This window comes from Microplitis mediator, chromosome 8, assembly GCF_029852145.1.
Source record: "Microplitis mediator isolate UGA2020A chromosome 8, iyMicMedi2.1, whole genome shotgun sequence".
Taxonomy (NCBI): Eukaryota; Metazoa; Arthropoda; class Insecta; order Hymenoptera; family Braconidae; genus Microplitis; species Microplitis mediator.
The window spans coordinates 2,678,007-2,704,226 of record NC_079976.1 but is presented as its reverse complement, the minus strand read 5'-3'; the positions used below and the strand labels follow the sequence as shown (position 1 = coordinate 2,704,226).

Sequence of the window (26,220 nt, the reverse complement as noted above, 5' to 3'; positions counted from 1 at the left end):
TATTAACTTGTAAATAATGATAATAATAATAATGTATTCAAGCATTATGAAAGGCGGGCTGACGTTGATGAGGTGACGCGGTAGCGTAGAGAGGAGACAATGTGGGGTTACCACCTGTGGCGCGATGTTACTGAGGTTAACAAGCCGCGTTGGGGGTTATTGCGAGGGTTGAGTGAACGATTGCAATTTCCTCGGGAAAAGGACAATGACTAAGAAACAAGAGAGAAGATGATAAATATTAGCTACCGAGACCAGAGATGGCACTGTCGTGATCATCAACCAGCCCCCGCGGCAACTCTTTTTTCATGTCATTTCATTTCGTTTTTTTTTTTTTTTTTCCTCTTTTCGTGTCTCTTTGTGCACTTTACTCATACATGCATGTATGCGCACTGAGAAATAGGTTCACGTTGGATCCATTGATCTAGACGACGTGTGTTATTTCATCCGTTTTTAGAAATAAAGGTAAGAAAATTGGAAAATTCCTATCTGCGCGACAGCCTCAACATCCCCGAGCGTTTTTCCTCTACGATAATAAGACGAACGAGTGTAAAAACACTTGTACTCTACAAGTATAAATACATGTTATAATATATATGGATATATATATATGTATGTGTATGTATATTTTGTAAAAATACCGTCACGAAGGGGAAGAAATTTATGTCGCTGTTTGTTTAACCCTCGAGTTGTATCGTTTGTATCATTTAAACCAACAGTCTTGGGTTCGTTTCTCCTCCTCATTCTTCCCGGTCTTATTCTTCTTTCAGTCATTGCTTCTCAAGTTTGTATGCCACCAACTCTTCTTCCAAAGAGAATATATACGTACAGATATATACATAGCTGAGTAAGAACGACGGCGACAAATCCAACAAGAACGTGGTGCGGCATAACCAAATTCCACCTCATTCATCCCGTCGGCATACCACCACCCGCAAGTAGAAAATTCCTCTACTCGCGACTTTACGGACGGCGACACATGAGATAAGAGCTGAGAGCGAGATCCCAAAGACGTTGAGGAAGAAGGAGAATAAGGCGAGCAAGAGTATAAGAAGTAACCTCTATCTTGTTGAACCCGATGGTACGCCAGTGCAGCTTTTATCCTCCCTGTCTTCTTATTACCCTTCGGCGGGAAAAAGAGAAATGACAACGACTTACAATGCTCAATGTAGTAGTGAGCTTGAGTCTAAACTCCCTCGCGGCAGAGAATTACTACAGCAGAAGCTGAAGAAGCACCAGAGCTGAGTAAAGGACGAGTCGAGCGAAAGGGGATTTATTTCTTCCAGGCAATAGAGATTCGCCTGCGCAAATGGCCGAGCATGCACTTATTTCTACCCTCTTTTTCATTCTACCTCGCTCACTCCCTTTTTTTTATTTCTCTCTTTTTTTTTTGGATTTTTTTTCCCGGGACTAAATCGAAAAATAAAAAAACCACTGACTGCTTTGTACAATCAATTGCCGAGGTTTTTAACGCTTCACGCTCATTCCAACTTTTTCGAGTGATGAAAAAATGAAATAAAAAAATGAATTGAATTTATTCATCGTGGAATGAATAATTTAACGGGAACAATGTGCAACGCGGATGCACATCGCGATGTCTCTACTCCGGATGTCACGGATTCGCATTCACGCACGGAAGCACTTGTGGGGGATGGTCATTCATTTCTTCATACATGTCTACATACACCCACACATATCTACTGTATTTTCGTCTCCATATCTCTGTATACATACACATATATCTATGCGTTTAAGTGGTTAAGAGCACAAGTGGTCTGCATAACAGGCTTTGCACGCACATTTTACATCCAAGTCCGAGCCATGGTCATAAGCCCTAACATGACCTTGTATGCGCATAAGTCGTATAACTTGACCTTCAATCGTCTCTTTATGAGAGCCTTAAAATAGTTATGCGGAAAAAATAAACAAAAGTTAGAAATTCAAATTGACATTTGACCCCAGTTATGCAAAATGATTTCGCCAAAGGAATGCATAAATAAACAAGTACCCGGTTTTTATTTAGCATAATTAGGTTAATTTTGAAAAATATTCTATAGCAATTTAGGACATTCATTAATCACTTTTAAAAATTTTGCCCTTATTACATTTTATTTCATAAATATAATTTTAAAGCAAAGTATGAATGATGAATTTCAGCGCTAGACTTTCTCGGGTGTATGAAATTGATGGGATTTTTGTGTGAGAAAAAAAAAAGCAAGCGTAAGAAAAGGTTATTTTGGGTGCTACGAGTTGTGATCGGACACGACCTGGCGCCCAGAGTGTAAGTCAGAGAGAGGTGTATTACGTCGATATGTCAGTCTGTTGGAGCAACGCGTGCTCGTCGTCTTTGCATTTTATTAAGTTTGCCGTCGTGCCGTCACGATATAGCTTTTCCGAGCAAGCCACCTTCCCTACGTCCTTCGTCTTATCATCCCCTTTCACCTTTTACCCCCGTCATCTGTCCTGTGTATAAAAGACTCTCTACTCCTTTTGCGTGTGTGTGTCAGCACACACCCGTTCCTTCCCTTCTCCGCATTTACGAACGCGTGTGACTACAAGGACTGGAATTTATCCCGAAGGTTTCGGTCAATACTAGTAAAAAAGGCTAAAGTCTGTTCTTATATACAACGCGTGCCTGCTGACGCTGTGATACATCTACACAAAAACTAATAACTCAAGACTTTACTGTCCATTTTTTACAACAAAAACAATAATAGCAGTAATAATAATAATAGTGATAGTAATATCCAAAAGTTTTACAATCATTCCAACCAAAATACCATCTTACTGTTGATTAAATTTAAATCTAACATTCTTGTAACTCGAATTCATCTTACATCCACACCAACAAAATTCTATTTCCAAAATTTAAAATCGTTTTCCTCGCGAACAAAATGCGCTTTCTGTTCAGATCAAAGCCAACCCGGTATCACAGTAAGCGAGAACAATGGCCTCGGGAATGGAATTCCACGACTGAAAGTCTCCAGTAATTGGAAATCTCTCTACCGACGTAACGTCTACGTCGTCTAGCTTGTCAGGATAGTCACGTGTAGATCAATAGTCTGCTTTTTTTATCCTCAAACTTGTATTTATTCATTTACTTTTTATTTTTACAACAATTCGTGGCAGAGATATAAATAATTTATGGGATAACTTAAGGGATAATAACGATGTAATGTAAAACCGCATTAATTTATACGTCAAACGATATGGAGAGAATTAATAATTTGTACGGTGTATTAAGGGCGCAACGACGCTTGCCGTCGAAGTGTATATATATTATATCTATATATTTATTTAGTAGATGAGAAGAGATATATTGTCGGAAGAATAATGGTTTGAGGGTACTCTTATGTATTGTGGCGTCGTAGTCAGGATGGAATTCATAACAAAGTAATAATCACCATACCCCGGGTATTCTAAGCTCCGTATGCATAATCCTCGAGTGTAGTTAGCAGTTCTGCTTAACGATCCGCGTGAGCACAAGACGCAATCCAAATGTGTCCTCACTATATAATACATCTTTTGGTTCCTATCCTTATTACCTGGTTTCCATATTCGTCTGTGTGTATGTGCGTATGCGTGTCAGTGTGTGCGTGTGTGTGTGTGTGTTTCTTTAGGATGAAAATCAAGTAGTAGTGACGCGACAAAAAGGCCGGAGAGGATAGGATAGTAAAGCTAGGCAGTGGAATGAGACGAGGACTTTGGAGTATGAGAGACGCTAGAGAATGGCATCAGAAGGGTTGGGTTCGTTAATTACAGTCCTGCCGTTAGCATCTACCGCAACTACCCTAGAGTCTCTAGCTTTAGCCAACCCTTATAGAAGCTGCAAGAGGATTCCCGGCTGCAATATCGTGTTCCAGGCACACTAACGTCCTTCATCAACGCCAAAGTCGCAGCATGCGTTGACCACGCCGACTAGAGACTACAGAGCAGAGAGCACGAAATTACTCGGTCTCTTTCTCACTCTTACTCTTACTCTTACTCTCACTCTCGCGCTCACTTGCCCTCTCTTTCTGTTTCTCTGAACCTGTTCGCTCGCTCTCTAAACGCAGGGGATGCAAAATACGATTGAAAGTCTGAGTTTTTTTTGTGCGTCGGCAGCTTTTGAAATCCGATAGTCGTTGAGTGTGCAGCGACAAGAGGGTCGTAAATGGCCGACGGATTAACTTTCAATGTTTCACTGCTAGTTTTTTTTTTTCAGTCTACTCTTTAGTTTATTTTTATTAAAAATTTCCGATAGTAAAAAAAAAAATGTATTTTTAGTAAAATTCAAAAAATATGTTGGGATGGAAAATTATTCCGAGAGATAATGGAGGCATTCAAAGTAATACTCAGACCCGGAAGCAGTCATTTCTCCGTAGATCTGACGGATTCTGGAATAATACTCGAACTGCCGAGGATAAGAGAGTGAAAATAACTGAGCTAGGAGAGCGGCATTACCTACTACTACTATTACGATAATAATAACTGAGGAGCATTCGCGTTCCGACCCAATTATCCGCATAATTGTCTCCATGTTTGCAGTCAACTGTCCTGGTTCCATCTCTGAATTACGGCCTCCATTGTGCACGTAATTCCAGACTTACTTTTTTTTATCAATGCCGCCACCGTCGATGTCGATGCTGGTAATACTTTCTCATAGGACTACATGTGACATCGCTCGCTCTTATCAGCATTTACGTATGCATATAGGGATGAATAGATGCATGAATTTACTCACCCGTGTGCGTTCTCTGGTGCGCCTTGAGATGCGAACTCTTGGTATAAACTTTTTTACATCCTGGAAATGTACATTTGTGTATTCTACGTTTAGTATCTTGGGGACTGTGTTCGTGACTTCTGGCATGATGCCTGCTTGTTACTGTCGTTGCAACTGCTGTGGTACCTGTGTGCTGATGCTGCGTATTTGTAACTACTGGGAAATCATTTGCCGTCACGGAGATTAATCTAAAAAAATATAAATGATTATTAATAATTAATTAAATACATTTATTTATTGTTTTTTATTCATAAATAAGCTGATAACTTACCTGGCAACACCTTGCCCGTTTGTTGCGGTAACCCTGACAATGGCGTTTCGCCCGCCAGCGCCATGTAAATTTAAATTGTGTACATCCAACATGGAACTGCCACTCGACGAATTACTGGAATTTGAATGGCCCTGACCCGATTCAGGACTCGATGGTGGTGTAAGAATTTGGCCTTCGCCTTCGCATCCGCTGTCTTCTTCTTCCTCGATTTCCTTGAGTAAAAATATATATTTATTTATTTATTTATTTACATTTAACTATTTTTAGGTAAACTTTAATTTCGAATGTAACTACGGATTTATTTTTAACTTTAGAAACTACTTCTATTTTCGGTACGAAATCCGAGTGTGGGATCCAACCCACCAATTTGAATGGTTTTTGCGGGAATTGAAAGCTTTTATCAATACGTTTAATTGATTGAATTTTGAAATTGGTCGACCAAATGGTTTCCAAGTTATTTCAGGAATTGTTTTTTTTTAACTTCAAAGCGTTTGTCGACCAGTTCCTCAATTTATTCAATTATTGGTATCGATTATGGCCTTTGATCACTGCTCGACTAAGAAGTTTTCGGAGCAGTAGATAAAAAATAAATTACCGTTGACTTAATTCTGATTTTTAAAAGTTCACTGACCCGGACCCGGATCAAATTCTCTCATTTTAACAAAATAATAATAATAACCTCATGCTCTTCATCCTCTTCCAAATCCTCACTGGGCTCCTTTTTCAAAATAAGCGCCCGACATGATAGGGTCGGCGAGCTGTCCCATGAAAGAGCAGAGCACGCTGAGCTCGCAGATGACATAGAGAGGGAATCGAGATGACGATCAAGCAAATCCCTGTCTCGTCCATTGTGGTTGTGGTCACCAGGACTGAATTTGATGTCATCCAAACACAGGGGATCCCTGTCATCTGGTGATGCGGTCACCTGCAAAAGTAACTTATTTTGTACTCCACGTAACTTTAATTTGAATTTCCAATCTAGCGAACAATAAAACAATAACTGCCCAACTAAATAAAATAAACTAGACTAAACTAAAGCAATTACTGTCCATAAATATATATATAGATAGATAGACAGCCAGATAAAAATAGATTTTACCTCCATTTTGATTTGGGATTCATACTGTGCGGTAGTGGTGCAAGTCGTCGCAGTCCACGAGAGCGGTGGCGCTCTGAAAAGGTTCCAGGGCGCCGTGTCCAGCTCCGTGGGCAGTTTTTTGTACGATTGTAGCTTAGGTTCATCTTTCAGGTACCTCTCCATCTCATAGCAAGTCTGAAAACATTTACATTAAATTAGTTAACGCTCCTGAATCATTCATTTCGAGCTGCAAACGACAGTAGGTGGCTTTGTGGTGGAAAAAAAAAATTTACGAGGAAAAAAATGACTTTTAAAATATTGACAAGTCAACTAGACAGTCCCCAGTAGTTTTATATTTTTTTACTGGTTATTTTTTTATTGTTTCATGAATAAATATTAAACTGACAGTGAATCCAGTGTTCTCTGGTTAACGGTCCGTAAGACTTTTCCATGCAGTGTAAGAAAAGTAACCAGCTAGCAGCTACCAGCGAGCTTTCTAGTTAAGTGACCCGAAACTTTATGACTTTTGTAAGATAACATTACTAACGTTCTATGTACATAAACTATCTGCTGTATACACACATTGCCATGCTACATTTTACGTTATTTATTTTGTTATTGGCGCCATTAAATTTAAAATAGTGTTAATAATTCAAGAGATATTTACTTGAGCTCAGAGACATTAAAGCTGTCTAAATAATTATCTCCTTGAAAATCAACTTTGTTTTACTAAAAATACTTATTATCTTGAGTAAAAATGACCGCTCGTTATACTTTGCCGCAAAAAATACTGCTTTTGTTAACCTAATGTTCTCTTTAATTAATTTATTACTTTTTATTTCCATAGACACTGTAATAAGCATCTCGAGAGATACATCAACTAAGTTTTTAAGTGAGAGAGCTACCGAGGGCGCTTGTGGCTGCCCTGAGGGGATGAAAAAGAGTACGAGTTATGTGGGCTGCACGGGCAAATGTTTGTTCATTTCCAGCTCGGTAAGATAATAAAATAAATTTTTATTTTTTTTTTAGCATAAACTACGGACTTGTAAAAAAAATTTTTATAACAGAAGTAGGAGCTAGAACTTGTGAATAGTGAATGGGGTTGGAATTATTATTTTTAAATGTTTTGGTATTCAGTGGGATTTTTTAAAAATATGTGTGAGCAATTTTTGCGAGGGAATACTAAAAGGTGTATGTTTAAAATATATATAAGTGTGATGGAATAAAAATGGTGGGAAAATTCAGCTGAAACAATTAGAGTGAGACCTGGTAGTAACGACGAGATAAACCATCCTCTTGGGCGCTTGTGTTGTAGATCAGGTAGAGAAGAGGAAGATAAAGAAAGAGGAAGAGTGAGAGTGAGAGGAACAAAGATGATGTGATAGTTAGGGGAGGTGTATAGTAGATGAGGTACGGCCGAATAGTCGAGCGCGAGTAGAAAGCGGACGGAAAAAATAGGAGAGCGTCAAGTACTCGAGGGTGGAGATAATCTTCAAGTTCTGCACGGTGAGCTTGTCTTGCTATCTTTCTTTCTTTCTTTCTTTCTTTCTTTATTTCACTCACTCACTCGTTCTCTGTCTGACTCCCTTGCACCCTAGCCTACCCCGAGTTCACGAATGAGAAGTTGAGCCGTAATTCCAGGCGACTGTCATTAACAGAGCTTTCTCGCGGCTCCGCTTGAGAGAAAATGAATGATAACTGCTACTACTCTCAAACTCTCCCATTCCCTCAACATTTTCTTCTTTGTCATACACTTCATGGTCATTTCTTTCCACAACTATTTTCTCCTCCCTTCCCTTCCTCCCCCTTTTCCTCAGCCCTTAGTCTTCAGTCCTCACAACTTGTCTTTCTCAGTCACTTTTCCCGGTCTCCTTTAATACTTATATTCGCGTTCATCCTTACTCTCCAGCGCTCGCGAGAGAGCGTCAATGCCCTCGGGCAGAAAACATAGAGCATAAGAATATAAGGAAGAGAAAGACGGTTAAATAAAATAAAAAATAAAATAACGCGATGGCAAAATGCCAAGCCGTTAAAAAGATTCCCACAACTTTAAGGGTGCCGTAAACCTGCGAATTTATTTCATTTGCGGCCATTGTCTATTGTGAAATTTTTCCGTCGACAACCGTGATAGCCCTTTCGGCTTTAACGTTTGCTCACTAAAATATCCCAAAGACCCACTTGGAACCCACAACACTTCTTTTTTTCATTTACAGTCTTAATAAAAAAATATCCACATAAAAATACAAATACCATACCCAATTGTGGTGGATTTTAAGCGGCGTTCGTGCTCACGAGGTCAGGGTTAACGTCACTAACAAGCCCAACCTCCGCTGACTTGCGACTAATTTAGCTTCTTACATATATATGTTTTTCTTCTCTTCATCGCCGCGTAATAACGCCAGTTGCGACAGATGTGTCAGGCTTAATGCACAAATAGCTTGAGACAATGACTAATTCAATCTAAAGTTTCTTACATTTTTTATACCCACTGTGTATATATATATATATATATATATATATCTGTACTGCCTTTAAACAATTTACTTCATATCCTGACGTCATCTTATTAATTACCAACTACACTTTATGTAATTAATAATTAAATTACGAGTTCAGAGAATTCAAACTGCAGCGTTCATTACCAAGCGCCCTGTGCGATAATAATTCAAAAAAGTTTAAAGTAACGAGTTACTAATCGCAATGATGGATCTAGTTTCAATCATAAAATCCCTTTAGCTTTCCAAACATCGATGGCTATCGAGTCCGTCCGCGTTACGTGATTTTTTTGTCCCGATCGGCGTCATTCAAGAGAACGACTTGTGTGTGCATGTGTCTATGTGTGTGCACTCATGTCTCCCATCAAGAGTTTTTTTTCACGGTATTTTTATTTATTTTTTTATTTCTAGTTTTTTTCGAATGAATGTGCGAAACTACCCTTCACTCGTTTTTAAAGCCGTGCAAACCCTTCACCGCAGTGAACAAACATGACGCGTTACATCGACCAACATGTCAGTCATAGGGAATAATGCTACAGTGGGCTGGAGCTTTAGTTGATTCACGTTCACGCAGGTGGAAAATTCCCGGAAAAAAAGACCCCGAAAATACGGGATTTCTATGGTTAATAGACTACACTCCAGTGCAGTGTAAGTGTATAAACCGCGTTTTGGGGTTAATATTTTTCCGAGATGTCAATAAAAAAAATTTATTTAGTTAAGTTTAAGCATTACTATGCCAGCTAATGATCCGCGACCAGTAAATCGGGTTAAATATATTGATTATTTTGATCTATAGTATTAATAAATTATCGGAATATAAAAGTTCGGAAGATGTATTTGGAAATAAAGCAAGCGTTCTAGCTATATATAAATTTCGATGACATCCCTGTGCACATGATTCGGTACAAAGTGTACATCTACATCGTATATACATATATACACATATACATGTCGAGTTTTATTTATTTTTAGACTCTAGTTTACGTGTACACAATTCGACAGTAGAATTGTTGAGGGAGTATTGAGCACGGGGATGGTAGTAAAGCGAAGGCTAAAACGCGTGTATCGTCAGTCCGGTGCATCGTGAAATATGTATCCGTCGTGTCGCTTCGTGGATAGAGCGAGAGAGAGTAATAGCAGAGAGAGGCGAGGAAAATATACAGAAAGAGAAAATAGGAAAATATATAGTGAGCTTTCTATTGTAGATAAATGGCGAGAAATGCGTCCCAAGTACTGGGTGTGTGTGTGAGTATTATAGCTGTAGCGTAGTGAATATTGGAGGGAAAAGCGAGGGTGGCAAGATGTCGATACGTCATCCATTCCACTCAGCATCAAGAAATGCCGAGAGATCTCTCAAGTGTCTATATCGGAGCGTATGAATATTGCTCCGAATTCTTGTAGACTTTTTATTTATTTCCAACTCGTGTCGAAACAAAAAACATTACCACCTTATATGTATGCATGTATAAATATAAATATGAAGCAACAAGATCAAGTTGACGCAAGGCGTTTATTAAATAACATGATGACTGAATTGTGTGTATTAATTTAACCAGCGACAATACACATTGAAGTTTAAATTCATGTGCTGTCAGAAGCACCACTCGTCCGAGCACTGAATAGATAGACATTATGGATGTCACACCAGAGGTACTACTCTACATTCTCTCATTCGCTGGCTCATTCTTTCTCGCCACAGACATCCGCAGATGCCTACATTCATACAAACGTACATCCTCGTATTATCCAGTCTCTAAAGACTGAGTGCTGGCGTACGTGGAGCATATATTCTTGCACGTGGAAGACGCGTTACCTAGACACACTGAAACTCATATTAGAACACACGTCCACACACTTGCTGAGGTAGATAACAGAGCCAGCGGCAGAGGGGTGAGAGGAAGGGCTCACGTTCTAGTGACGTGACATCCTATCTTGGGGACATGAACTGCATATAACGACGGATTCTAGAACTCGGCCTCTGGTCTTGAAGGATTCTCATGCCAAGGATCTCTCTCACTGTATGGTATATAAGCTATAGTATATACATACACTAAACCAAATCCACCAAATGCGAATGCGAATGTGAATGCCACTCCCTTGTCTTCTCTTTCCTCCCCTTACCATATCTCGGCAACGTTGATAATGAATAGGATTGCTGGTGCGCATCAGAATACCACCATCCAGACATTTGTGAGAGCTGTCGTAAGATTATAAAATTTATATAGAAGCTGATGTAGATGTATTCTTATTCTTTGAAGCTGTGGGTAGTAAACTAGACTATGGCATCCTCAAAGCATCACAAAGGGCATCAAGGGGCCCGGTTAAATATAATATATAAGGGACAGGTGGTGGAGAATGGCGCGAGGTTTATCATTCATAAAAAAACCACCACCCCCAGAAACGTTTTAATGAGGCACTTTACGACTTTTTACAATAGATATGATATTCCCTCGTTAAACGAGAAGCTTTAAGGGCGAGATCCTGGTATCGTTCATTATGCTTTTTTATCATTCCGTGTTTTTTTTTTATTTCCATGAGGAAAACATCGGGACGCACGTTTTTACGATTGTAAACAGAGATAGATTCAGCGGCATCTCTTTTTAGAGTCTAAGAAGTAATGGATAATGATGGAAGATGTATTATTCTCAATAGCTTTGCTGCTAGTAATTATACTCCGGAATTATTATTAATTTTTTTTTATCTGCACTTTTATAGATGCCTGTTTATTTTCACTTTTTTACTCTGCATAATATAGGGAGGGACGTAAAAAAGAAATGGCTTTTTAGATTGAAACTGCATGAAACTCCCTCATTTCTGGTGTATTGCCAGTGTATTTCTACGTATATATATGTATGAATGTATGTCTAAGTGTGTGTAGGTAAGCGAGCAGCTTCTAGGAGCGTCGCAACGGTTTCCGGACGTCGACAAACATAAATCCCGATCCCGAGTCGAGCGAAAACGGTTTCTACGTAGTTCGAACCCACGGCCATAATTTTAGAGCCGCTCGGATGGAGGCTACGCTGCTATTGCTGCTGTTACATTACTCGAGTATTGCCGTAGAGTACTGAGTAACTGAGCACTGAGTGATAAGAGCTAAGAGGAATTTTACATTTACAGACACTACTTTTTGATTAGTACCTAACTCAACTATACGTCCATTTCATACCAAGACTAAGTTTTATTCTAATCGAAATTCTCATCCTTGATTTCGTAACAATATTTTTAGTCTCCTTAATCAGCGCGACAGGATGCCCCCGAAAAAATTTCATACATTTAACGAGTCTGATTTATCAATATTTTTAATTAAAAATTACAAAGTCCAGGAAAAAATTCTACGAAGCTAATGATGATTTAGATTTTGCTCGCTATATATTTTTTACCCAAGTACTGAAGACATAAATAACTAACTGACAATTAAATTATTCGCCAATAATAGCGAAATCTATTAAAATGTAATTTTAGAATTATTTCTATAATTAATTCACGCTAATAAATTAATTAAACTTGACATCAATTAAAAAACATAATTGATACATTTACCGGGACAATTAAACCAGGGGGAAATTAAAAAATAGTTTAAATAAAAAATAAAACAGATGTGTTTACTCACATCAGCTAAAACGTGTTTATGTAGTTTTATATTTATTTAGTTTTTTTAGTGGATTGTTGTGGCAACAAGCGCACAGAATAGTAAAGCAAGTTTGTCGAGTTAGAGGGAGTAAAACAGAGAAAGAGTTGCAATAATTACTGTACAAAGTACGGAAATAATTGGAAAAAAGCGAGAGAAAAGAGTGTGGAGGCAGCGAGCGGAAAAAAGCAACAGCTACGTTGCGAGGGTGAGACACTAGTCTGCTACGGCAGCCGCTCTGCATCAGAGGGACAAAGAGGTCTTCCAAAGGAAGCGATGGATAGTTCGATACTCCAGTCACGTGGACCAGGAAACGGAACAATTAACGAGTTCTGCTTGTTTCGCGAAATTACGATTGCACCGGCAGGTGGAGCGGGAAGCGGGCCGGTGAAAACGATGAGGGTGGACTTGGGTTGCATTCGAATATTCAGTCCAGCAATTTTAACTAAAATATGGTAGCAGTACCACACGAGTATTTAGCCTACTCCATACTACTGGAGTCAGGAATCCCGTAGCTAGAGGTCACACAATCCCGGAGTTTTTTTGTTTACGAGATACCTCTCTGCTACACACAATATTTACACTCCTACGCTACCCCACTAGCCCGATTAATGAGCGGCAACTTTTTTTATATTTTTTATTCACAAACATTCATTTATTTAACTTCAAAAAACTAAAAAAGTTTAACAATAAATTAAACCCTCAACATTTTCCTCCGTGTCTCGGTTGCTCTCTCACACCGCCGTTATATTATTTCTTCATTTTTATTTCTTTCGCTTATTTTATCTGCTCTGTGCGTTCTGCACTCTAGTCCTCCGGCATCCGACAAGCCGGCTCGTTAACACTACGCGAACTAGGTTTCGTTACTCCGCAGCTCGGGTCTCTTGGACAATGCATAATTCAACCAGGTCGCCTGTACGTCGCAAAGCGGAACGAAACCTCTGAGTTAGCTTGTACTAACCCCTGTTCTCTTTCTTCACTTCTCTCCCTCCCACCCCCTAGACTCCTTGTCGCTCATGTCTCTTTTCATTTATCTCGGGGAGAATTATTAGCCAGAATACTGTCGGATCCGTGTCGCACTGTTGAAGTTGCCGTTTTGACGACCTATGAATCACTAGTTTGTTGATTACATTTCGACAACACGAGTTGTCTGTAGCTTTAATTTCACCCTCGACTACGAACAACTCTCAATGAAATTTTAAATTTATTCAGGTTTTAAATTTTTTTATGAATAAATAAAATGTTTTACCCAGAATTCTTTTCTTGTCACAATCACCGTTTTGTGTGTATTATAAGAAAAGTGAGTTTTAAAATTCAATCTCAAGCATTAGGAAAGTTGTGACGTTTTAGTAATACACACACACGTTTTTTTGACGTTAAAATTTTCTGACAAGCTTTTTTGATTCAACTCAAGTTTCTCTAGGGGATTGAGCAAATAAGCAAAGGGATTGCTCCTGTACCGATCTAGGTATCAAATTACTCGAATATATATGTTTTTTCTGCCTGTTAACAGTAAGAAGTATAGCGTATAGAGATAAAAAAGTCATGAAGTTTGTGAGTAGGTTGCTTAGAGATGTTACAAGACCAATCTCACGTTGATGTTTCTAACCAAGAGAATTTTATCTGGCTGGCGGCTAAAACGATCAAACTATCATCCTCTATACGGCACATTTACAATAGTACTTTTGCATTTATGTCTGTCGTCGAGCATCCCAATCTTGCAACATTACAATAACGTGAAAATGTCATCGTTCAGGCACGATATCTCAATTCTGTATTTAAATGAAAAAGTGCTTGACGAAATTCTATTTCCTTTTTATTTTTACTTATTTTATCCACCGTCAAACTTTTTTTTATCCTCTAAAGCACCAGATGAGTGTTTGAAGAGACGAAAAAAGGCTGGAAAAGTATCTACGGTGGAATAAGAAAAAAGAGGCTGAGGAGAGGAATAATATCGCGCATTGAACCATTCGTCATTGAACAGTAGAAATTTAATAGCGCATGAATAATTCGCCATTTTTATGCGTCTCCGGAGGGCCGAGAACGAATTGGATGGATCGAGTATTCCGAGTCACGTGACAGAGCTTGGAATCGGCATTTTAGAAGAACCTCGATTATCCAAGTAAGGCAGAGACAGAAGTAGAAGTAGAGGTAGAGTAGGGCCGGAGGATAGAGGATAGAGGTTGGGAGGAAAAAACGAGGGAAGGAGTCGTCTGGTCCTAGGATTCGTAACTGGCTGTAGAGTAGTGATGTGGCTAAATCCTCTTCGTTCCTCCTGGCATATATATATACATATATACTGATTGATATCTATCCCTTTTGTCCTCTCTTAAATCCAAATCGATTACTCTCCTTTTTTTAGTTCCTCATTCCTTGAAAGACTGGTGAGCCAGGATAAGAATATGCAATGCTAGTTTGTAGGTATATAAGTGTGAATAAAAGGATATTCGTATTAAAATCCGCATAAAACATCCCGAGGTAATCCATTGGTAACTTGATGGTTTTCTGCGAATCGTTCTTACCACCAGATAATACCTTTGCCGCGTTAACACTAAAAGGTACTTAATTTTTTAGTCTTCATAAAAATATATTTTACCATTCAATGTAAGGTAGCCGGTTGATGACGTGAAAAAAATATTTTTTCGCCTGTCGAACCCTAAAATCCTCACAGTCATCAACATATTCAGCATAAATTTAAAAACCCGTAAATCTTTTCATTTTTGAACCTTGGTTTTATTCTTCTGGTCATTACTCGACACTTACTTTACATTTTTAAGGCCATAAAAAATGCTTAAAAAAATTAATAAGTATCTAAATTAATCCGGGATAGAATGAAATCATCAATTTTCAGCACAAAACCCACAAGCTCGTGGCGCCGTAAAGAGTTAACTACCCAGTACAGATGGTAGGCTCGTAAAACGTCTTTGGGAGCACGGAACGCCAGAGAGGCAGCCGTCAACGGGATTGGCACTATCCTACACTAAATGCCATTCCCAACATCATCAACCTCTTCATTACAGAAAGCGCTGTAAGGCTGAAGGCAGTAAATCCGCACTAAGACTCGCTCATAGTCTATAGTCTACAGTCTAAAGTCATTCTAAAAGTGAATAGCTCCATCATCCACATCTTCTAGAACTAAATAAAGCCTATTTCCTTCTTTTAATCCAAAAAAGCTAGGAAAAAAACCCGCTGAAAAATATTTATTTATTCGTCGTAATTTTCAGTAAACACCTATTACTCTTTAGAAATTCCCAGTGTATTTGCTTTCAGCATTCCCATAAACACTGCGCAAAGGGAAAAAAAAATCCTCTATCCTCTACTTCTCATCCTTCATCCCTTTTCTTTTTAGATTTATTTGAAACCCCACTTTTCGATCTGCACTCAGCATCAACAAACATCTTGATTATACCGTGAAAGCTTCCTCTGAGTTGGGCCGCCTTGCCTAGGCCTTTCGTGATTCCTCAACCCTCATCCTTGATCCACCCACTTCGCCTCCCCGTTTTCCCCAACCGAATCTCTGCCGATTCCACGCAGTCTGTCTCCTTTATACGCCGTTATACTTGGCTTTCTGTTTATCGCTCCTCTAATCCAGCATCACTACTACCACCACAACTAGTGGCTTTACCACTACCTCTACCACTACCACCGGCACTCTACTTCCAATGCTACTCTTACCATAAACTACTATACAGCAACCAAACAGTTGATGCTTCTGCTACTGTATTACTCTGAGCGTTCACCCCCCCAGCAGCCTCCCCATCCACTGGCAGCAGTACCAGCATTTGCATACTAAATTGGGGCTTTTATATTTTCGCATGAATTAAATGCAAGCTTACATAAAGAAAACGACGAAACGGCAATTTATTCACGTTCATTTTGACTTTTTAGATTTTTTATATCAATTCTCTCAGGACTTAAACATATATTTTATAAGAACCGTAAATCTTGGATACCGATTATTTTATTATGACATATTTTATTTTATTTTTTTTTTTTCATCCTTTGGCAATTAATGGCAGTATATTTAATTTATAAATCTTAATACTTTAGTGTAAGTGACAAGGGTGCTGGATGAACGATAAATAAATGTCTAGCTTCGAATAAATATGATTCATTAAAGAACGTCGCGGAAGGTTTGAATAACCAATCAGTTCTTTTTTCCGGCATAAATCAATTCTGCAGGAAATTGAGAATATATAATAAAATAAATAATAAAACAGGTTTTATGTCAGTTGATTTTCTTTTATCGAGGTACTTATTTTACGATAATGGAGTAAATAAAAATAAGATGAGGGAGTACAAGAAAATGAAATAGATGGCCGGATTGTTTGGATAATAGTCAATTGTTAGATTAAATGGCTGAGGAGTTTTTCAGTAGATAAAGTTAATTTGGGCCTTGTTGCATCTATGCCGTGAGTAAGTGTGTGCATGTGTGTTATGGACACATCGACAATCGAGAGTACGGTTGATCTTGATCTCTCGAAATCGATCATTCCGCAGTGAACCGCATCCACTATTGCCGGAGGGATTGTACGTTAGAGAAGGGGAGGGGATGAACGGGGGGGAGACGATAGACCTCTATCTGTCCGCGGAATGCAACCGCTGTCGAGCCTTCGGCTTCTCAATTCCAGAATTCCGATCGATCTTTAGTTACCAATATAGCAATAATCCCGCCCGTATTGATGCTTGATGACTCATACTTGGTTTTATCAGAAATATGCTAAAAATAACATATTTTATATTTTCAATCATTTTTAAAATAATTCGTTCCAACGTCAATTGATTATTATTATAATAAACGCAGTAGTAATATAATTATTTAACATAACCTATATGATGTTATAAAATTAAGCTACTAATTGCGAATATTCTGAATATAATTATACACAAACTTGACAAAGTGTACGAAACATTTGCTCGATATCCGAGGATGCAAATGGTAGAAAAAGCTGTGCAAGCGAGTTCAAGTCCTCTGTCTACTACTGCTACTACCACTATCACGTCTACTACAGCAACTCTGGGTACTGCAATAGTAAAACTGGTGTATATAGGTAGTAGTTAACGCTTGCAGTTGTGCGAGTTCGAAGCTCGTTGCCGTTGGGAAAAGTTTTCCACGTATATAACATACTGTACATTTCGACTTTACTCTTGTCCGCAGACAAAGTTGGATTATAAAGTAGTAATGGATATGGGGGTGTACTGGGCGCGGAACGGAACTCGAGTGGTGTGCAGACCGTATAGAATCAACACGGACATGCATATATGTATATCGCTATTTATTATATTTTTACAACTTTAACACATTTTTTATAAATCACAAGCATCAGCGTTGATAATAAATATTATAACATTGGAACAAATGTCGAGGATCTGAATTTATTTCGACACTAAAACAAAATTTTTCTCCAAAGCGCGAGTTATAAATATATATAACATATATTATTTTCTTATTGCTAATCGAATTATTTTCATAACTGAACAAAGCAATAATAAAATGCACTCGACCTTATAATCTCAATAAATCATGGAGAGGTTAACAACCCAATTGGCTAGAGGGCTTGTGTGCGCAAAAGGGAGAGTTGAACCAAGAGCCCAGAGAATCAGAACCAGAGCCAGAGCCAGAACTAGAGTCAGAGTCAGAGCCAGAGAGTTAGAGAGTGAGAGAGAGTACAAACGAAATGAAATTTCTCGCCCGGTTACCAACGAGGAATCGCATTAATTATCCGAGCACACTAGTCGCTGGAATTACAACAACCGATACGTACGATCGTTAATTACCATTGCGACGTTGCCGAGGCTGAAAGGTATTTACGACATTAACGATCCTGCAACGCATATGCTCAGATTCATTATGAGTAAATTCACCAACTGGTATCGCCAGCACATCCGAGCATAAAAGAAACCCGGCTCGTGAAGAAAATCAACATCAACATCAACATCTCCTTTTACGTCCAGCATACATCACTTCGTACAAACGCGTCGTCAACGATAAATTATTTATTTTTCTTCAAGTGCCCACGTTAAATCGCAATTATTAGGGGGGGAGGGGCAAAAGGGGGTACTTAAGAAAATACCAAGTTTTCGAGGACTCAAATACGCTAAATCTTTTTTTTTTAATGATATTCAAAGTAAATAGATGAAATTTTCAGTTACCGTTGAAAAAAAAAATTTTCATTTCTGCGGGCAAAGTGGGGTACCCCCTAAAAAAAGTAAAAAAAAAAATTCTAGATTTTAAACGAATGTGATTAAGTTGAATTTTTTTTTAAGTTATTTACATGAAGAAAAATTATATTTTACATGTTTATTGGATACAAAAGAAAAAAAAAATTTTAAATAGTTTTTATCATAAAACAAACGTCATTAATATTTTTCAACTGACAATTGATTTTTGAAAAAGTTTACCAAAAAAAAATTCAAAGTAACGCTTAATTATATTTACAGAAGTGATTTTGGAATGTTTGAAAACCATTTAAAATATAAAATTTTTTTTTATCAAATTTTGGAGGTACCCCGTTTTGCCCCCTTCCCCTTCCTCTATAAACTATCAATTATCAGCATTTGAATATTTTACCTCCAGAGACAATTAAACAAGCTAAATTTATATAAAACAATTTCAGCAATGATAGAAAGCACTAGGCTATTTTATCTGGCATCGACACAAAATACGTGATTCGATAAATAATTTAAATGCACTGTTAATTCATTTAAACTTGTTTTCGTTTACTCTATTTCAGGCTCCCTCGTTTATTTAACTTTATTTTGTATTGTTGTTATGTTTTTTTAGCCAGTAATTACCAAGCAGAAGAGCAGAATAGATAGTTTATGTTGGCTACCTAGGTGTTGATACGATCACCAAGGTTATTCTAAAACAACGTGTTTGAATTATCACGGTTAGTAATCCGAGGCAATGGGTTCTCTATTATAATTCCGTCTCTCTCGTTACTGCATTAGCCGTGCATTATTCTGTCAATCTATACGACGCATCAACGTGCGGGAAATTTACTCAATCAGACTAGGTGTACACACACACACCCACATATGACGCCTGTACATTAAACCATTGATGATACTTGTGATTAATACTATCAATTTACGCTGGACTCATTGTCATTTTAAGCACCCAGACGTTTATTATTATTAAAGTTTCACTGAATTATTTAATAAAATAAAAGTTTTTTATGAGTTGTCACAGGGAGAATTTGAGATGGAATGGACAGTCGAGTTTAGCTTGAGAATGATAAGTATTCGGTAGATTATTAAACTCAAAAGATTATTAAATGCCAATAAATGTCGGGAAAAGTAGGAGCCCGTTAAATGGGTTCCAGTTTAATTTGTCGCATAACTTGCTGCTAACCACTGGCTCTTAGACATTGTCTGCCCCTCTGAGAATTAACTCAAAGTACTAAAAGAATAGTAGTGCCATTGATACTGCTATTGCTGCCAGATAGACAGCTATTGCAGAAGCCACAAGTATTGGAGTCTTTGGTCTTTGATGAGAGCAAAGTCAATCGGCGGTTACCTTTATCGGCATTTCCTTTTCAGCTTTGATCCGTTTTCTGTGCTATCACAGCGCAACCATTGAGTATGATACTCTCTTGACTTTTAATTTATAATTAGATGTCGATGGGTGATGAATCGATTGATAATGAGTTTAAATAAATTTTGATGCTGATGATAAATTTAAGACTTTTTAATCTTATGATAGTTCTGAATAAACTTGTGACCCTCTTTCTAACGAGCGAAAGCTTGAATTAGCTCTATCCTAGACTAAATGACGACGTGCATTTCACCTTTACTTTATAATATGTCAGCTTAGAGTATATAGATATATATATATAGATATGAAGCGAGAAAGCAAGATGAGGAAATAATAAGTGAATGAAAGAGAAGAGAAGTTGTCAACAAAACTTATCACGAGACGGTTCGAAAAGTTTCTTGGTCCTCCTCGCGTACTATCTATCGTTTCCTTCATCTTTCCTCCATTAACTCTCGCTTTACTACTCGTATTCTTTCTTCGACAAATTAATGAGATTTCTGTGAGACCGGGTCTTACCTGGGGTTCTTCTTTGTCGCAACAAAACTCTTTTCCTTTGAAAATGTCGTTTGGAGGATCTAAAGACGTGGAAAGAGTGAAGAAAGTTTTTAAAAAAGAAGAGCAAAATTAGTGAAAAAAAAATTAGATAAAGATTGGAAGATAGAGAGGAGAAAGAACAGTAAATTAAAAAATAAATTAATGAGACAAGTGAAGAAAATGAGATAAAAAAATTATTTACTATCGCTGTACAAATAGATCGAGAAGTTTATTCGGCACTCGTCTAAGTCTTTTTTTCGTTGTAATAAAAAGGGTGAAAAGCAAACCGATAAATGGAACGAAGATGGACGATGACGGCGAAGTATTGGTACTCAGTTTCAGTGGGAATCCCACATCCAAAGTGAGTTTGAAATCGGTACGAAGGGGAACAATCTATGGAAGTGTTCTCGGAGAGAAAGGCGTCAAACTTTTTCAGACAAAGTTTGACGTTTCTAAGCGAGCTCCCACTCGACTGGACTCTGGACGCGTTCTGCGATAAAATGAACGTACTCCCAAGGACTAAACGGGGTGGCGAGAAGAGAGAAAGTGTGGAAAGAGAGGATTTTGGTAGGTAGCGGTAGAATATTTTCCTGACAGAAAGAAAGGAATCTCATTAATTTGCCAACCCGGTCGTTCTGAGTGACGCGAAAACTTTTCGCCACGTTGGAATGCGGGGAGCGTATTCTCTTTTCTGGACTGCTGTCCCATTCCAATAAAAAAAATTATAAAAAAGCTAAATTGTTCGAACGGTTGAAAAAGCCGAGATTCATCGAAATCCTACTCTCTGCGAATAACTCGAGTAGTCATTCGCTACCGTCCAACTTTACCCCTCCGTTCTATCTCTCCTCTAGTCATGATGTTTAAATCTGAGCAAAAATGTCCGTGGACTCTTTAGATAAGAGTCCTTCTTCATCGCAAATCAATCCTCCTTTCATCTCTTCCGCTTTCTCAACCAATAATTATTTTAATTTAACTCTTTTTAAATTTTTTAATGAAATAACGATCGCTGAACAAAGATATATCCAACTTTAACGGGAATTGATGAACGTATAGTCATTAGAAGGTATAAAGCAAAGGGAAATTAATATTCGATGGTTAGTTAGCTCATGCACCTATAAAGTAACTGTAAATGAGGAAAAGCTCGCGGTGCAACTTGTGTCAAAGTCTATTCCACGTTGGATTTCGAATAAATCAATCCTTTCTGCTAAGGCCGTCCCTTTTCAAATTCAGGCTACATTGAGCACGATCTCTGGTTCGCTCACTCGACCAGAAACTCGATTCTACCCAGCAATGCTCTTGAACAAGGTCTTACGGGTGTTCTATAGTTTTGGCGGACATGCAGTTTTCGTTGCCCATTAACCGTAGTTTTAAAAGCTACGATCTGCTTGGTCGGTTCTTGTGTAACGCTCCATTTAAAAATTATAGCTTTTGACTATAACCAGTAGCCTTGCGATAGGCTAAGATTATCTGGAGTAAAAAGAACAAGACTAATGATTGCGAGCTATATATTTGATTGAACATTGTTTAAAATCGGTCTTTTTTATATTTGTGATAAATTTATTTCCATATTCAATCTATTCTGCTCACACTGTATTTTAATAAAGTAAAGCTCTGGAGATATTATCATAAAGGAGAATAAGAAAAAATGAATACATCAAGTACCGAACGGTAGTCGCGGGTATATTATAATATAGCGGGTTTTTCATCGTCTTTTACTTTTACCGATGATGGGAGATGGGAGTCGCGCAGGTGGTGAGAGACTGAGAGTAATAGCGAATCACCGATGCAATCTCAAAGGTTGACGATGCGGAGTAAAAGAAAAAGGGTGAAGATGGAAAAAAAAAAAAAAAATAAAAAATTTAAAATAAGAGGTGGTTGCCGTGTGACCCTCGTCAACGAGCGTGCGTCCGCTATCTGGAGGCAGAATCGATCGCTGGTCCGGGTGGAATCTTAATGGATCCAAGGGATTGCTTGGGATCTTCACTCGAGGGCAAACAAACGTAATTGCACGCGCATATACCGCCGTAAAGAAAAACCGGCAAGAACTCACGGGCGAGGAGCGAAAGAGAGGACTAAAGAGAAAACCTCTGTGAGCGACAGGACCAAAAGGAATAAAACGAGTAGTGAGATGAGAGAAAGGAGTATGATTCAATCGATGAGGTGCTGTTAAATTATTATCGCTAGTGAACACCAGATGGTTAATAGCCCAGGAGTTGTTGATCGTCCTGCTCTATCTCGAGCTTTTAAGTTATAATTTTTAATTAATTTTTTTAAAATTGCTCGCTTTTTTTTCATACTTGATAAAAATGCACAAAGCGAAATATCGAGAAAAATATTGGTGTACTTTAGTATTTAAAATTGTTTATGTGATATCATCCGAGTCTCTAATAGTTATTTTATAAACAAATTTTTCTAGAGGAAAGGCATCCCTGTTATTTAAAAAACTATTTTCATGATGTAATTTATGAATTTTTAATTGTTTCCAGTGTACTGGAGAAAATTATAAAAGAAACTATTTTGTAAAATATTCCAAGCGTGAAGACGGCAAAAAAGTGAATTCTATTCGGAAAGCTTTTTCATAATCACGTTAAATATCGCGAATTTTTGGAATTATTGAAAAAGATAAATTGAAGAAGTGAGGGTTGATAAATGTGCAGAGCCGGCGAGAGGAAAACCAGTTGTATCCAGTATATCCCTTGAGGACTGCGGTAGCTTTGTTTGGTTATCTCACAAGTTATAGCGGCAATACTTGAGCTTATGAAATTCATCATTCGCTATTTTCGAGTGAAATTACCTCGTCGGTGTGTGGGACAAGTGCACCCTCTTGGGCAACAAACTCGAAACATCCTTGTGTGCATTATTTCTTTGTGTACTTGCGCAGCTGATCTACTCATTGGGGATTGAGGCCTTTTTTATCCGAGATTACATTTTATTTCAAAGTCTATTCTCAAAAAAACTAAATGAAAAATTGTAAATAAAAAATAGCGGGCCGGCTCTCATTGAGCTTTTACCATTCCTCTTCAAGTCAAGGAGATGTAATTGAAAAGAAATTGCATCTACCTCGGTCGAGTGTTTCTCTAATTCAAGTTCCACGCGGCTTTCAATAAGCAGAAATAAAAAAAAATCCACTCACCGACTCTCCCTCGCCTGGAATACCTTCTCTCTATATTTATATATAAATCCGCCGTACTACGTACCTACACTTTAATTTTAACTTGATCTTACAGATTAATTTATTTTTTACGTCGCCGAAAAATCACTTTTCACGTTCTAGCAATTAAACTGAAAAGCCGTTAAAAATTTGTCCAAGTGTTTGTTCCGACTAACTGCATGTGGCACACATACAGAAACATATATTGCACAGAAAGGTGGCTGGCAAGTCTAGGTAAATATTTATGATAGCAATATGTGGCCGTCAACTAAAAGCCAGTGAATCAGCCAGAGAACTTGGTAAGCACGATCAAAAGCTTTAAAGAGAACTTGTGTTCGAGCGAATTAGGCCGTGAAAGTACGGAGCCCTGGTTATACTGATTAAGACACTCGCAGACACTGAATAGACGGCTTGTTGCATTTCACCTTGGGTATTTTTTTTTTTATGAAAGACTCCATGTACTACATAACTGCATGCTTACATAGCTGAGCTATATGAAGAACATCAGAAGCGTAAAGTTTATTTCATGAATCAAAGGTTATTTCGCAAGCGCATTCATGTTTTATTACGCCTCGAACAATTATTAATTTTAAAGGTCTTGTGAAAAAGGAAAAAAGGCAAGCAGCTCGCGAAAACAAGCTCGATTGAAATGAAGGGATTCATAAAATAGGAATCTGGAAACCGTGTTTGTTTCTCAGTGGGTAAGAGGGAAGAAGGATGAACTAAATTACCAGGCAGTGCCACCGCGTCGGAGGAATTCGTCGGAATAAATGCTGTGCTTTTCCTTTGAGAAAGAGAGTAGCACTATAAACAAAGAATTGAGTAGTAGATTTCTGGAAGACGAGAGTAAGTAGATATTCTTTCTTTTATTATTTTTTGTCCGTTTCTCTCTTTCATCGTAATCTGTCGCCATGACGACCCCTCTAACAGCGGCGCCTTTTCTCGTGAATTATTTACGTCCACGTCTATGACGCTCTCTGTGTCGTGGGCATAGAACTCGAGTCCATTTGACCTGAATTACTCAAATGTTTGCCGGAAAACAAGAGGTAAAAGACAAAAAAGTTGAAACAACGAGGATAATATATTAAAACATTTGGAAGTAATTATTTATAGGACGGAAACAGAAATAATATTAATGTCTATTATTAACAGTAATAGTCGCAGAAGCATTAAGTGGACTATGAATTTTTTAAAAGATCTTTTAACGTCTGATACTCGAGTATTGATCGATGGAGTTGGCTTGCTCTCGAAAATCGCACGTGTGCGTCGGAGGGAAAACTAAACTAGAGACATGAGTGTGTGGTACGGAGTACAAGAAAGAGGGAAACAGATTCCAAGTAAGAGGAAGAAAAGGGCGGACTTAGTCGATAAGAGATGTGGAGAGGGTCTGGCGCCCCGCGGCAGATTTACGTCGGCCTCGATAAACCTTAAAGATTAAGAAAGAAAATGCTAGGAAGGAAGTATAAGGAATGGAAAGGATAGGAGGAACGACGTGCGCACTCTTAATCCACTCGGTAGGAGCTTTATTTTCGTCCACCTACATTTATCTGATGTATGTATGTATATATCCCTCTTTGCTACTAATACTCTGGCATGATTAAATCCGAATACCACATACATGCGTTCTTAAATTCACTTAAGTGGATTTTGTTATTGGATTAACGTTATCTCCTCTCTCTCTCTCGTTTTATCATTTTTTACACTACTATCAATCCATCTATCGAACAATTCAAGAGGAAACAATTATGATTTATATATTTTGTTACTGTTGTCGTTATTTAGAGACGTACGAGCGGCAAGATAAATATCAACAGAGCTAAATGAAATGTACATTTGCATTTAATTCATCCTGTACACTGTATTTTATTTATTTACTTTAATATCTATATTTTATTTAATCCTCTTTCGTAGAGTAACGACCAAAATATCTGATTATTCTTGTTATGTGTGTCGTTGGTATAACGACGTCATTATACCGAGATATAAAGATTTCGTGGTGTTCATCTTTCCCGTGGCAATGATTATGTAGTCTGGTAAGCCCGAGGCAACAATGGGGGAGGGTTTGTTACGTCTTTCATAAGACCCTTTTTCGCTTTCAACCTCAGCCGTTCCCAATCTCTTCTCTCTAAGGTGTCTTAGTACCTCAATCAAGTTAGTCTATAGTTTCTACGTTGCCCTCTCGACCTTTTTCAGTATTATATACGCAGACATCCAACCAACTACTACTATAAAGTTGACGTGAATGTTGACTGAAAAATCACCCCATCAAAACGATTTACGAGCGAGTAGGAAAAATAACGTATAAAGTCAGACCCATGTGTGCAATGCGTGTAGGCTTTTTAGAAAGCTCTGCTCGTACGTGAAATACTCGGTCATAAAATAATAAATTCACATGGACATTAAAACTAGTATTTATTCTTCAGAGTTTCTATTGAATGAGGAAACGCCGTAAGCACGATTTGGACACTTGGGTTAAATTATGAATATGTGTTAAAAGCTAAAGTGGGTAGTGAAACTCTGAGTGACAGCGAGAGTCAATGATACCCAGTGATGTGAATTCGTTAACGCAGTCAAGTTTGACTCGGAACAGGCACCAAAAGCTTTCAAGTGCACACAAGACCATATAATGGACATATATATATTAGCACTGAACCCTGGGCAGCTAGCCGAGTATGATGAGCACCAGTAAGAGAGACGAGACATTGGTCCAGAGCACAGAACGCACTGGGGAAAGTGCCCCGGCCGTGAAATTGAAAGCTGTCAAGGG

The 26,220-nt window shown here is 38.1% G+C and overlaps 2 protein-coding genes across 3 annotated transcripts in view; one reads left to right on the top strand and one right to left on the bottom strand.

Moving 5' to 3' along the window:
* Positions 1 to 26,220, bottom strand: part of LOC130672634 (Krueppel-like factor 6) — a 137,070-nt gene that overhangs the window by 8,104 nt on the left and 102,746 nt on the right. The window contains exons 2-5 of the mRNA XM_057477280.1: positions 6,130 to 6,303; positions 5,710 to 5,955; positions 5,031 to 5,242; positions 4,721 to 4,947 (exon numbers count right to left, since the gene is read on the bottom strand). Coding sequence (XP_057333263.1) covers positions 4,721 to 4,947; positions 5,031 to 5,242; positions 5,710 to 5,955; positions 6,130 to 6,303 — 859 coding nt within the window. The remainder of the gene's footprint in view (positions 1 to 4,720; positions 4,948 to 5,030; positions 5,243 to 5,709; positions 5,956 to 6,129; positions 6,304 to 26,220) is intronic.
* LOC130672639 (uncharacterized) overlaps positions 6,789 to 26,220 on the top strand; it is a 259,637-nt gene continuing 240,205 nt past the window's right edge. For both annotated transcript variants that reach the window (XM_057477286.1, XM_057477287.1), the window contains exon 1: positions 6,789 to 7,101. In XM_057477286.1, the coding sequence (XP_057333269.1) occupies positions 7,061 to 7,101 (41 nt within the window). In that variant the 5' untranslated portion in view covers positions 6,789 to 7,060. The remainder of the gene's footprint in view (positions 7,102 to 26,220) is intronic.